The following is a 12,708-nucleotide window of genomic DNA, read 5'->3' as shown; positions in this document are numbered from 1 at the left end:
AGTCATCCCTGAATTTTTTGAAACCCTAGAAAAACCAAACCTGAAAAAAAAAAACCCAAGTTCCTCCATGGCCGGACCTGCAATTGAAGGCGAACAGTCAAATCCCGAGACGACAATGGTGTCAGCCTCACCGATCATCCATCACCACTACACCACCCAACAAGACAATTCTGCTTTCCCCACAAGTGTTGTCTTGAATGAATCCAACTACACCATATGGGCTCCTCTTATGCGAATGCGCATTGGAGCACGAGGGAAGGTTGGTTATCTGACCGGAGTAAAGGCTGAACCCGCCATGAATTCTGCAGAGTATGAAGCTTGGGCCACAGACAATGAAAAGGTGAAAAGTTGGCTCATTGACTCCATGGAATCCTCTCTCATGAACCGGTATATTCGTCTTCCTACTGCAAAAGATATTTGGGAAGCTGTAGAGAAAACCTTTTATGATGATTCTGATGAAACCCGAATCTTTGAGTTGAACAAAAAGTGTTTTGAAGCAAAACAGAATGGAAGGCCAATCCCGACCTACTACAATGAGTTAGTGGCAATGTTCCAGGAGATTGATCAAAGGGCGGCCTCTCAACATGATAATGTTGCAGCTGTCGTTCAAGAAACTTCAGCCATGTCCCGGATGCGTGTTCACATGTTTTTGAGTGGACTTGACCAAGAGTATGATCAGGTGCGTGGAGAAATCCTGCGCAAGGAGCCTAAATTCTCCTTGGAGCAGAGCTATGCTTACATTCGCAAGGTGCAATCAGAGAAACAAGCTATGGGGCGTTCTGTGCAAACTGAATCTTCTGTGATGGCTGTTCAACGCCGACCCGGTCCTCCTCCAGGCTTCTCAGGTCCTTCTCCACGCCGTCCTCACGACAAACCAAACCCATACGCAAACAAAAAATGTGTTGTCTGTGGGGAATTAGGTCATACCAAGGAGCGGTGCTATGAAGTGATTGGCTACCCTGATTGGTGGGACTTCACCAGGAAACCGCGAAAGAATCCGGGCAAGGCGGCTATTGCTACTACAGAGGAAGAGCATCTAGACAATGCCTCCGCTAATGTAGCACAGTCAGGTATGAAGGGTAAGGTTACTTTGAATAATACATGGATAATTGATACAGGTGCATCTGATCATATGACCAATGACCCTAGTCTTGTGAAAAATCTTAGACGTTCCCCTCAAAATATTGTCTCTACTGCTGATGGTACTCCTACTCCGGTCACTGGAGAAGGCTCTATTGTTATATCTGATACCCTAACCCTGGAATCTGTCCTAGTTGTTCCCTCACTAGCCTATAATCTCCTATCTGTTGGTCAAATTATTTTGGCACTTACATGTATTGTGACCTTCTATCCATCTTTCTGTGTGTTTCAGGACATTCTGACTCGGCGGATTCTTGGTTATGGTGTTAGAAGGGGAAAATTATACTACCTGGATCTGACAGAGTCTGGAGAAAAACAGAAGCATCTTTTGGGGCAAGCTAATCAGATTAATGGGGTAGAGCATGCAAAGGAAGCTGTATGGTTATGGCATCGCCGTTTAGGTCATCTATCTTTTAGTTATCTTAAGAAACTGCAGCCTCATTTGTTTTCGGTTGTCAGTGATTTAGATTTCCATTGTGACATTTGTGAACTGGCCAAGAGCCACCGTATTTCATATTCACCAAGTCTTAATAAAAGTCCCGTTCCTTTTATGAAAATCCACTCTGATGTCTGGGGGCCTGCAAAGATTCCCTCTCTTTCTGGAGCTCGATATTATGTCACATTTATTGATGATTGTACTCGCATGACGTGGGTGTCATTACTGAAGAATAAGAGTGAAGTATTTGGGTTGTTTACTGATTTTCACAAAATGGTGACTACTCAGTATCAACAATCTATTAGAGTGTTTCAATCTGACAATGGTGGAGAGTTTGTGAATGGCCCTATGTTTGAATTTTGCCGGTCACAGGGGATTCGTCATCAAACCTCCAACTCTTATACTCCTCAACAGAATGGTTTGGCAGAACGGAAGAACAGACAGTTGATGGAAGTTGTTCGGGCTTCATTGTTTGGCATGAATGTACCTCGGTCTTATTGGGGAGAAGCGGTGAAGTCTGCAGCATACCTCATCAATCGTACTCCTTCCCGGGTAATTGAGTTTCAGAATCCCCATCAAAAGCTTCATACACTCTTGACCATCCCCTCTCTGCCTAATTTGGAACCCCGAGTGTTTGGTTGCACTGCTTATGTTCATATACCAAAGCCACACCAAAGCAAACTTGATCCCCGTGCGAAGAAGTGTATGTTTGTAGGTTATGCCGAGTTTCAGAAGGGCTACAGATGTTATGACCCGCTCACTAACACCGTACACCTCTCTCTTGATGTCTCATTCCGTGAATCTGAGCCATATTACCCATGGGGAACTTCTCGGTCTTCCCTTCAGGGGGAGAAAGGTTGTGAAGGGAATCCTATTTGTGATTTTGATGTCTTTGAAGACTTGGAAAATTTGGAGGAGCGATTTGAAGGACGAACAGCCAAAAACGATCGATCGCCAGGGACAAACGATCGATCGTTTCCAGAGACAGAAACTTCCAGTGGACAAAACGATCGATCGCCAGAGACAAACGATCGATCGTTTCCAGGGACAGACACAAACGATCGATCGTTTGGAGAGAACGATCGATCGTTACAACAAACAGGGACTGAGGCAGAAGCAGACACCACAAACGATCGATCGTTTGAAGCTAACGATCGATCGTTTCCTGATATGACGGGTTTGGAGAATTTGAATCAAAATCCAGACGTATCTGAAGCTCACACACAAGATATTTCCCCTTCTACATCACCAACTGAAGATTCCGCTCAGAATGATCCACCTCAGGTACCCCTAAACTTTAATGAGTCTTCTGGGTTAGAAAGTGTTGAGTCTAGGAAATCACAAAGGGTTACCAAGGGAATCCCAAAAAAACAATATGAACCAGATATCAAAGCCAAAGCTAAATACCCCATAGCTAACTTTATATCTAACCATAGGATTTCCGGGTCACATGCACTTGTTGTTGATCAATTATCTACTGTATCTATTCCTAGTAACGTGCAGGATGCATTGAAGGATCCGAAATGGACAAGGGCGATGAATGAAGAATTGGAGGCCCTTCAGAAGAATGCAACATGGGAGTTAGTACCTATGCCGGTTGGAAAGAAGACTGTAGGATGTCGTTGGGTGTTTACTGTGAAGCTCAATGCTGATGGAACTATTGATAGATACAAGGCTAGGTTGGTTGCCAAGGGATACACACAACGTTATGGAATTGATTATGAGGAGACTTTTGCACCTGTGGCAAAAATCAATACTGTTCGGATCCTAATCTCACTTGCAGCAAACAAAGATTGGCCCTTGCACCAGTTTGATGTGAAGAATGCGTTTCTTAATGGGAATTTAGAGGAAGAAGTGTACATGGATGTGCCTCCTGGTGTTAAGAATTATCCAAGTGAAGCTGGCAAGGTGTGTAAATTGAGGAAATCGTTGTATGGCCTGAAGCAATCTCCAAGAGCATGGTTTGGAAGATTTTCAAAGTCCATGAGAGCTTTTGGATACAAACAGAGCAATTCTGACCATACCTTGTTTATCAAGCGGAAGAATGGCAAGATTACAGCTCTTATTGTGTATGTGGATGACATGATTGTTACAGGGGATGATCCGAAAGAGATGAATGAGTTGCAAAAGTATCTGTCAAAGGAATTTGAAATGAAGGATCTGGGACAACTGAAGTATTTTCTGGGTATTGAAGTTGCGAGGTCTAAGAAGGGAATTTCTCTGTCACAGAGGAAGTATGTTCTTGACTTACTGGCTGAAACGGGGATGCTGGACTGCAGTCCAATTGAGACACCCATTGAGATGAATCACAGACTTGCCATTTGTCCTGATCAAGTTCCAACTGATAAGGGAAGGTATCAACGTCTTGTAGGAAGGTTGATTTATCTTTCACATACTAGACCTGATATTGCTTATGCTGTGAGTGTTGTCAGTCAGTTTATGCATTGTCCTAGTGAAGAACATATGGATGCAGTTTTTCGGATTTTGAGGTATTTGAAGATGGCGCCAGGTAAAGGATTACTGTTCGAGAAAAAAGATGAATTGGAAGTTGTGGGATACACAGATGCAGATTGGGCTGGTGATAAAACTGACAGGCGGTCTACATCTGGGTACTTCACGTTTGTAGGAGGGAACCTTGTCACTTGGCGTAGCAAGAAACAGAAAGTTGTTGCCAGATCAAGTGCAGAAGCTGAATTTCGAGGTATGGCACATGGAGTCTGTGAAATGTTATGGATTCGTAATGTCCTGAAAGATCTAGGTTACAAGCTTAAACAACCTATGGATTTGCATTGTGATAATAAAGCTGCAATTGAGATTGCACATAACCCAGTTCAGCATGATAGAACAAAGCATGTGGAGGTTGACCGTCACTTTATCAAAGAAAATCTTGACAGAAAGGTTATTCGGTTTCCATTTGTAAACTCAGAAGAGCAGTTAGCTGATGTTCTTACTAAAGGAGTGTCCAGGAAGATATTCGACAGCTCGATTGACAAGTTGGGCATGATAGATATCTATGCACCAACTTGAGGGGGAGTGTAGAATCGCTGTAAATCTTATGTAATTATGATTCCTATTTAGGTAGGTTATCATGTAATTATAGGAATATCTGTTTCCTATTAGGGTTAGACGACTCCTCTTGTCCTTGTATATATACCCCTTTGTGGATGAATAGAATTATTATTGAAAACCCTAAATCAAAGTATTCTTTTCTACTTGTTAAACAGCGACAAGCGTGGCCAGTGGCCCACCATTGTACCGATATTGTCCCAACTTAACCACCCGTTAGGTGTTGGGTTTTAATCACAAAAGGCCTCGGTACAATTGGGTAAGAGCCACCCACTTATAAGTTATATTTTATTTGTCACTTTTCCAATGTGGGATCTTTCCTCTCCAACACGCCCCCTCACGTGCAACCTAGCTCTAGGTTTGCACGTGAAATTCATTCATCCAATTCCCATATTGGAAATTGGGACACAAGTCTCATATTGGAGACTTGGTCAATACAATCCAAGGCCCACATTGGACACTTGGTAATTTCATTTCAATGGCAATACAAGGAACCCCAATTTGGGCTCATGATACGTGCCTACGTGGAGACGCAATTGGAGAGGGACCCGCTCTGATACCATGTTAAACAGCGACAAGCGTGGCCAGTGGCCCACCATTGTACCGATACTGTCCCAACTTAACCACCCGTTAGGTGTTGGGTTTTAATCACAAAAGGCCTCGGTACAATTGGGTAAGAGCCACCCACTTATAAGTTATATTTTATTTGTCACTTTTCCAATGTGGGATCTTTCCTCTCCAACAACAGTGACATTGATAATAGATTGACAGATTGTCAAGGAGCGATGAGCAACAGATTCTGAATAATTACAGGCTAAGTAACAGATTAAAAAAGTAGATTATTAGGATAATACCAATAACTAAGATGATATCTTGTAACATGAAACGACAGAAACATCAATACATCATGTATACTCTAGAATTTTCACCAACATGCAACATTACATCAAACTCACTCCGCTATTTTCATCGAAACTCAGTTTGTGCAAGTGTCACGTTTTCGATATATGTGATTCTCTAAGTCCTAGCAACTCCGACAATTTACGTCGATCAACACTCAAATAACACGATTCTTCCATATATCCCATCTGGGTCGACGAGTAGAATGTGCAAACTTCATTGCGCACGCCATTGTTCTATCCACAAGATGGAGGTATCCATCGATGAGCTTCCTTTTCCTTTCCAATCATGATGACCTCTCCATGGTTTGTCGACCATTTCCTTCCATGCAAAGAAGTTTCCTAAATGCAGTTGGCAACTTGGCATGTGACTCCCAAAGACAAAATCAACACTACCACTTGTTAGATTATAAAAGCGTCGTGACATTGTTGGGTTTGGCTTGCACAGTTTGGTCCCCATCGATTCTCCTCCATTTCTGCTCAAAATCTTTGACTTTCGTTAAACTATAAAAGCTCCCCCACTTCTTTCTGCCAGGAATCAGATTCCAGAGAGCTTTGCTTTATTTTAGTCAAGAACCTTCACCAAATCATCTCGTGGAAAAATGGCAGAGGCAGCCCAGAAACGAGGTAAGATTTTCCATCACACGTGTCTGTATATTAAAGAAGCTGATTCAGGAACATTAAGTTGTGTAAGAATCTGATCCTGATTTCCGATTTAGTTGTTAACAAGTTTTCAACTTTGTACGAAATTTAATGGTTGCTTTTGTGAATTGGACTGTTTCAGTGAGCCAGCCGGAGAAAGTAGTTATAACTAACAAACATGGTGAAAAGCTTGTGGGATTATTGCATGAAACCGGTTCTAAAGAGCTTGTGATCTTGTGCCATGGAGCTCGATCCCACAAGGTTGGTTATTGTTGATTTATGAATTGCTTTCTTTTTTATTTATATACTTTTGTTGATTTTTGGAGTTTGTCTGTAATTTGTTGGCAACATTCATGAAACATCTGATAAATTGGTACAATTTGAAGTATGGGAAAGTTATTATAGCCTGTGTGTCTTGATTTGCAGGGAGATAATATTATGACTACACTTGCTCTTGCATTGGAAAAGGAAGGAATTAGTGCTTTCCGTTTCGATTTTGCTGGAAATGGGTAAGTCTGTGGTAAAGGATTTTGAAGTTCTTAGATTTAACAGGATTTTTGAATAATTTGTTTGGCACCTCTTTAACATCGTAGTTATAGGCTTGGCTTGGTGATTAATATGTTCTTATTTTGGTTGTGGTATTTTGGATTTCAGAGAAAGTGAAGGCACCTTTCAGTTTGGTCAATACTGGAGAGAGGTTGATGACTTGCATGCTGTAGTCCAACACTTCTCTGGGACAAACCATACAGTGAGTGCAATTCTTGGCCACAGTAAAGGTGCGTTGGTTCTTGCAGACGATCAATGTGTGAAATCACTGTAATTAGATTGAGGGAAAACAAGTTCAGTTTAAATGACATTCATGAAACTTGTTAATGTGTTGGCATATTACTTGAGTGTGCAGCATAAGTTAACTTTGTATCAACCAGATCTTAGCAGCTTAGCTTCTGGCAATTTGTTACTGTTTTGATATTGCATAACTCTGTATTGAAAATATTATATAATGTTACTGCAGGAGGGGATGAGGTGCTTCTGCATGCTTCTAAGTATGGTGACGTTCGCACGGTTGTCAATGTTTCTGGACGTTATGATCTGAATGGAGGCCTTGAACTACGGTTAGGGAAAAACTTTATGGAAAGGATCAAGAAGCAAGGATACTTGGATATTAAGGATAAGACAGGTACTGATAACAAGGGCAGAGAGGGGGCATGGACATATAATCATTCAGCTCTTATGGCATTTTCTCTCCTCAGTTTCTTGACATTGGCTTGGTTGCTATGCTTGTAGGAACTTTCGATTGTCGTGTGACAGAGGAAAGTTTGCTGGATCGCATGAATACTAATATGCATGAATCATGCCTTAAGATTGCCAAAGATTGCCGGTAAGCAAACTGTTATTAATCCTCTCTTCTTCTGTTTTCCTTACCTTTTTCTTATTTATTTTTTTTGGATTTTTCTTATGCATGACCAAGGATATTGGTGATTCTGTATATGCAGTGTTTTGACAGTCCATGGATCTGATGACGACGTGATCCCCGTTGGAGATGCACTGGAGTTTGCCAAGATAATACCTAACCACAAGTTACATGTTATACAAGGAGCTGATCATTATTACAGCGCTCACCAAGCTGAGTTAGCGTCAACTATTTTGGAATTCCTTAAGGCAGCTTTCCAAGAGGACAAGACTACTTCCAACTAGATACCGTAGGCCAAACAGTATATAAGTTCCACAAGGTTTATGGCCTTGCATTGTTTGTAGAAAATTTGATGATATCAGATTTTCAGACAATATGGAGTCGTGCTTTTCCCTTGTATTGTGCTTAATAACAGAATCCTCTTATTATCACTGGGGTTACCTTAAAATTTTGTGATGACATATACCTCATATGTGAATCGATTGCAAGTTACATTCTGCATTTCTGCAGCATCAAACACCAAATATAATGAAAAACATTATTAAAGTTGATTTTCCTTTCTCCATTGCCTCTAATTTATAGCATTGTCTTGTTATAGTGAATAAAAAAGAAGTAGCTCGAAGAGCTGTCTATATTAGAGCACCTAATTTGCCTGATGACTGATGCTAGGCCAATTGAAGTTGAATCTTTATTAATGTGTTTTCCTTCAAAAGCACAAAAGAGAAAGAAACATCAAACATATTTTGGCAGCATAAACTGGCTAACTACCAGTAATGTGGCACAAATCATTCTATTTACAATCAACTTACAATGAAAACTGCAGTACCAACATCTTGTTTTCTTTGGCAATATGAAGCTCTTTATCTTCTTTACAGACATCTACAATCTTCGCCTCTGAAGTATCAATAATTGAATTGCTGGATAGATAGTAGCTGATATACCTCATTGCTAGCTAAATAAATGCTTGGACCTCTGCGATCATTTTGAGGAGTTTACGAAATATCAAGAACCATTCTTTTGTGCCAACTCGTGCATTCCCTCAGCTATGTAGAACTACTCATGTTCTTTGCAAACACCAGCAATGTCATCTCTGAATTAACAATCAGCTGGTGGAATACTAAACTGGTTCAACAACCTCATGTTCATCACAGTTATCCTCATTGCCACTATCATATACTTCAAGATATGCTTCTTCCCCTTCGTCCTGGTTCAAGATAAATCAGAAGCAACTTAGTATATCAATTCAATCCACAGAACCTGTTCAGATTATAACATTTATGAAATCTGTAGAAACCACAAAACTAGAGAAGTAGAAATTATAAAGAGGTAACAGAAAACAATCTGTTTCCTACTTAATCCAAGACTAAAATAGAATCCTTCACATGATGGTAGACACTGAATTAGAATTACTGCAATCTAACACGTCATTTTTACATAAGAGGCACGTTGTACTAACTCATAGTGGGATAGAAGGGTCATGTACCTCTTCACTGTCACTGGAGAAAAGAGAATCATCTAATGTTGAACGCAAGGTTCTTCCATCATCAACCATCCTCCCATTTTCCATTTCCTCCTGAATAGCAGAAAAAAAAAAAAGATTACAAGTAATGAAACTACATAATTACCAATTTACCATATACCAATTTCTATGAAGCAATGCATTACTTACTAGTTCAGATTTCAACAACTCAATTCTCTCCTGTAAATCTGAGAGATGATGCTTCAATCCCTGCAAAAGATATGAAATGTGTAAGAATAAAATAATAGTAATTTCTTATGAAGAAATATCAAACACAACTATTTAGTTATAAGGTCACCTCGCGTCTCTGTAGTTCAATTGACCGAGCTAATGCCTGCCTTCTTGTCAATAGATTCCTAGGCCTTAATGGAAGAGGACATTGATAGTTCTTCCCACGATATACAATAATTGCATACCCTTTGGTAGTTTTATCTAGAGATACTAGCAGCCCACCACTCTCCGCTTCCAAGGAGATTGCTATATGCTTGACTTGCTGAAAACTTTTTCCTCTCACTATTATCTTCACCAACTCTCTATGTTTCCAGTGCAAGTGCATGTTCTCTATGGTACCAGAGTAAACATCTCGCCTCCCTGAAACAGAAATCACTCAGCATATGGCTCACCCCTAAAAATTCATCAAAATTGAAAGCACAGCTGTGGAAGTAGTTCTTACCTAAAAGTAGGAAGGGTTTCATACTGAGACCAATCTTACGAAACAAGAACCTGTCCTCATCCGTTAGGATTTCCAGATCATCCGGCAGATCTGCTGGGACCAACTTTTCCTGCACTTTTGCTAAAGCCTTCTCAGCCTTTTTGAGCTTCCCTTTTGCCTAGGACCATCCATGGTTAAAAATATGTCACAATTTGTAAAATTCTTAAAGAAGATGTCCTTTAATGTACAATACTTGACATATTGAACTTTTGACTTACAAAAGCCAGTTTCTTCTCGAGGTGTCTGACTAGCGATGCACCTTTAACCAAAGTTGAATCTCTCGTCATTTTATTGACATCTTCAATCGTCAGCTGGTTTTTCCAGCGAGTGGTCGCTGCCATGGTCTCGGCAAGGGTTCCAGCAACCAATTGGCCATTAGAAGCTTTTGATCTTGACTCAATGTAGTCAGAGGTCATTTGTCGTGCTTGTTCCTCCTCATCTTGTTGGAGATCTCTCAATTTTCTCCTCTCTTTCAGTACTCCAGTAACAACAGATGGCAAGAAGTCATTGCCCCTGTAAAAGACAATATAATCTTTGTTTCTAGAGAGAAGTGTACCCCCAGTCAATTTCTGCACATGTAAAACGTAACAGTCATTAGGAACAACAAAGGGTAGATAGGATTAGAACAGCTGCTAGAATAGGAATATAGGTCAACAGTCTCCAAATGTTGGAAAGAAGGAATCAAAAGTACCACCCAATGACCCAATATATGTGTTTGTGTATTTTGTAAGTATTCTTTATATCCAAGAAGTAGCAATTAGATAAGGTTTCACCTTGAGTTCCTCTGCCATTCTTTCATTACGTGTATTCTGTACTCCGCGTTTGATGGCTATCTTTGCAATAGCACATTTCTCCCACAGCTTCACCATAGCTGTAGCCAGACCTTGCAGTTCTTTACTCCTTCCTGTGACAATTATTACATGCAAAATACTTAAAAGAAGAAATATTTGATTAATGAATTTAGAACCATATCATTAGGTCTTACATACCTAGAGCAAAGTGTGGAGGTGCAGCTCTAGCAAGCCTACGGAATTTTGTCATGTCCTTGTCTCTCAGACCACTTCTTACCCCATAAGGGAGAAGTCTAAAGGGTGTTTGATATCCAGGAACCACCGCAGGAAGTAAGTCAGCATCCACAGGCAATGGCTCACAGCCTATCCAATCCTTAAACCGTGGACCCAACTCATCTAACAAATGGTTTAGATCGCTCAACTCCATGAGTTCTCTTTTAGATAAATCCTTCAAATACTTTGGAGAATTTGAGCTGAAAAGCTCTGCAGTACTAGCCACATCCTTCAGTCCTACATTCTGTGTGCCATCACTCGTGATGTTATCCTCCGAGTCTTGTAACATATGTGAACCAGTCTGGCTCTGTTTGGTATATGACTTTACACACGGAAGATTGTATGATATTCCCCTGTATAACACTACTGAACTGCCTGATCTCCATATAACCAAACCTCCAGTTTTACTCTGGCACAGAATAGAAGATAACCCTAAATAAGTTACCAGGACACTCAATTCTTGAACAACTTATTAACAATATACAACATAGCTATTATCAACATCATTATTGCATCTCCAATTCAAAAGAATACAGACAATACTAGTCAGCTGAGACTAAAATAATCAGAACTATTCAATTGATATAGATGAAAGAGAGTAAGACATATAACAATGTACAGACACCAACCTCTAAAATGCCATGAGTTCTTTTCATGTTAAGTGAGAGTGGCTCCTCAAACTTCAACTTGACCACTTCATCCACCTTCCACTTCTCATGTATAGCATCCACCAAACCCTGTGTAATACCGGCAGCTCCGACTTTAGTCCTTTCCAGCATCCTCAAAGAAACATTCCTTAGCCTCTTCAACTCATGCTCCGGAAGGGATGCCTCAGCCGAAAGCGTATTACTCCACTTCTTTCTTGTCTTACCACCTTCCCCATTACCCAATTCACCTTCTCTCTCCCAAGGCAACCGAGTAGAAGCTCGAGAATCACGACCAGAAGACACAAAAGGTTCCACATTTTCATCATTTTCTCTATCCCCAGATAGAATTTCACCCACAGCAGCCCCAATTAAGCCTTTTGAAATCACCATCTCCTCCTTTTTTGAAACACCAACTGAAATTCCATCAATCTGTCCCTCCAATTTGCCATTTCTATGTTCAAAGCTTTTCGAAATTATTATCTTTTCCTCTTTTGAAACCCCATCAATTGCTCTCTCCAATTTCCCATTTCTATCAACTTCTTCCTCTTTCTGTTTCGAAAACCCAACTGAAACTTGATCAATTTCCCTATCCAATTTACCACTACCATCAAATTCTTGCCTAAAGTTTTTAGCTTTACTGTAACCATTAGTAGAATCAATGCCACTATGTTCAACAATGGGTTCATAAGTTTCAGGCTGATAATCAATCTGGGGCTTAATGGGTGTGCTTCTATGAGCCCAAGGAGCATACTTTACAGAATTTGGCAAAGAAAAGCTCACTTCTTGAATAACTGGTTTAGACACTCTAACCTCTGATTCCTGACTTTCCCTTTCTTCTTCTTCTTCTGATTCCTCCTGTTTCTGCCATGGAAATTTGTCTCTTGGGGAACCCACTTTCATGGACCATTTGTCCTGAATTTGCTGATAGAAGCTTGGCTTCGGCTTCCTCTTCTTCTTTGTAATAGCAACTTTGATTCTTTGGGGCTGCTGCTGAGTCTCAATTTGAACAGTCTTGCATGAAACTCTGAACCTGTGAGCTCTGCATGTTCTGGAAGAGTGAAGAAAGCACTGAGGAGCATTGAAGCTAAAAGAAGAGGAACAAGTACTAGTTGGGTTCACTGACGACGATAGAGAGAGCGCCATGGCATGGCAGTGATGTCGAATATCATATG

General features: G+C 40.6%; 3 protein-coding genes across 3 annotated transcripts; 2 read left to right on the top strand and 1 right to left on the bottom strand.

The window, feature by feature from the left end:
• The first annotated feature begins 83 nt into the window (after positions 1 to 83).
• Positions 84 to 1,995, top strand: LOC133713287 (uncharacterized). Its single transcript, XM_062139326.1, has 2 exons — positions 84 to 1,070; positions 1,373 to 1,995. Exons 1-2 carry the CDS (start codon positions 116 to 118, stop codon positions 1,408 to 1,410), a joined length of 993 nt encoding a protein of 330 aa, XP_061995310.1. The 5' UTR covers positions 84 to 115; the 3' UTR covers positions 1,411 to 1,995.
• Positions 1,996 to 5,987: 3,992 nt separating this feature from the next.
• On the top strand, positions 5,988 to 8,145 carry LOC133713271 (putative uncharacterized protein YDL057W). Its single transcript, XM_062139325.1, has 7 exons — positions 5,988 to 6,168; positions 6,326 to 6,444; positions 6,610 to 6,692; positions 6,838 to 6,959; positions 7,196 to 7,360; positions 7,468 to 7,561; positions 7,677 to 8,145. Exons 1-7 carry the CDS (start codon positions 6,144 to 6,146, stop codon positions 7,876 to 7,878), a joined length of 810 nt encoding a protein of 269 aa, XP_061995309.1. The 5' UTR covers positions 5,988 to 6,143; the 3' UTR covers positions 7,879 to 8,145.
• A 175-nt stretch (positions 8,146 to 8,320) lies between these two features.
• Positions 8,321 to 12,708, bottom strand: LOC133713255 (CRM-domain containing factor CFM3, chloroplastic/mitochondrial-like). The gene is made up of 9 exons (XM_062139324.1): positions 11,519 to 12,708; positions 10,815 to 11,298; positions 10,599 to 10,729; positions 10,044 to 10,394; positions 9,787 to 9,943; positions 9,412 to 9,704; positions 9,264 to 9,323; positions 9,078 to 9,167; positions 8,321 to 8,798 (listed from the first exon to the last, which is right to left on the bottom strand). Exons 1-9 carry the CDS (start codon positions 12,677 to 12,679, stop codon positions 8,712 to 8,714), a joined length of 2,814 nt encoding a protein of 937 aa, XP_061995308.1. The 5' UTR covers positions 12,680 to 12,708; the 3' UTR covers positions 8,321 to 8,711.

The sequence above is a fragment of the Rosa rugosa genome, chromosome 1, assembly GCF_958449725.1.
Source record: "Rosa rugosa chromosome 1, drRosRugo1.1, whole genome shotgun sequence".
NCBI lineage: Eukaryota > Viridiplantae > Streptophyta > Magnoliopsida > Rosales > Rosaceae > Rosa > Rosa rugosa.
This window is presented reverse-complemented; position numbering and strand designations above follow the sequence as displayed.

Bases quoted from the DNA above. Each gene is read 5' to 3' on its own strand.
- LOC133713287 (XM_062139326.1), top strand. From the start codon at position 116: ATGGTGTCAGCCTCACCGATCATCCATCACCACTACACCACCCAACAA. The intron at 1,071-1,372 runs GTATGAAGGGTA...TGTGTGTTTCAG, and splicing joins CGCTAATGTAGCACAGTCAG to GACATTCTGACTCGGCGGAT.
- LOC133713255 (XM_062139324.1), bottom strand. From the start codon at position 12,679: ATGGCGCTCTCTCTATCGTCGTCAGTGAACCCAACTAGTACTTGTTCC. The intron at 9,324-9,411 runs GTGACCTTATAA...TATCTTTTGCAG, and splicing joins TTGAACTACAGAGACGCGAG to GGATTGAAGCATCATCTCTC. The intron at 9,168-9,263 runs GTAAGTAATGCA...TCTGCTATTCAG, and splicing joins AGTTGTTGAAATCTGAACTA to GAGGAAATGGAAAATGGGAG.
- LOC133713271 (XM_062139325.1), top strand. From the start codon at position 6,144: ATGGCAGAGGCAGCCCAGAAACGAG. The intron at 6,445-6,609 runs GTTGGTTATTGT...CTTGATTTGCAG, and splicing joins ATGGAGCTCGATCCCACAAG to GGAGATAATATTATGACTAC. The intron at 7,562-7,676 runs GTAAGCAAACTG...CTGTATATGCAG, and splicing joins AAGATTGCCAAAGATTGCCG to TGTTTTGACAGTCCATGGAT.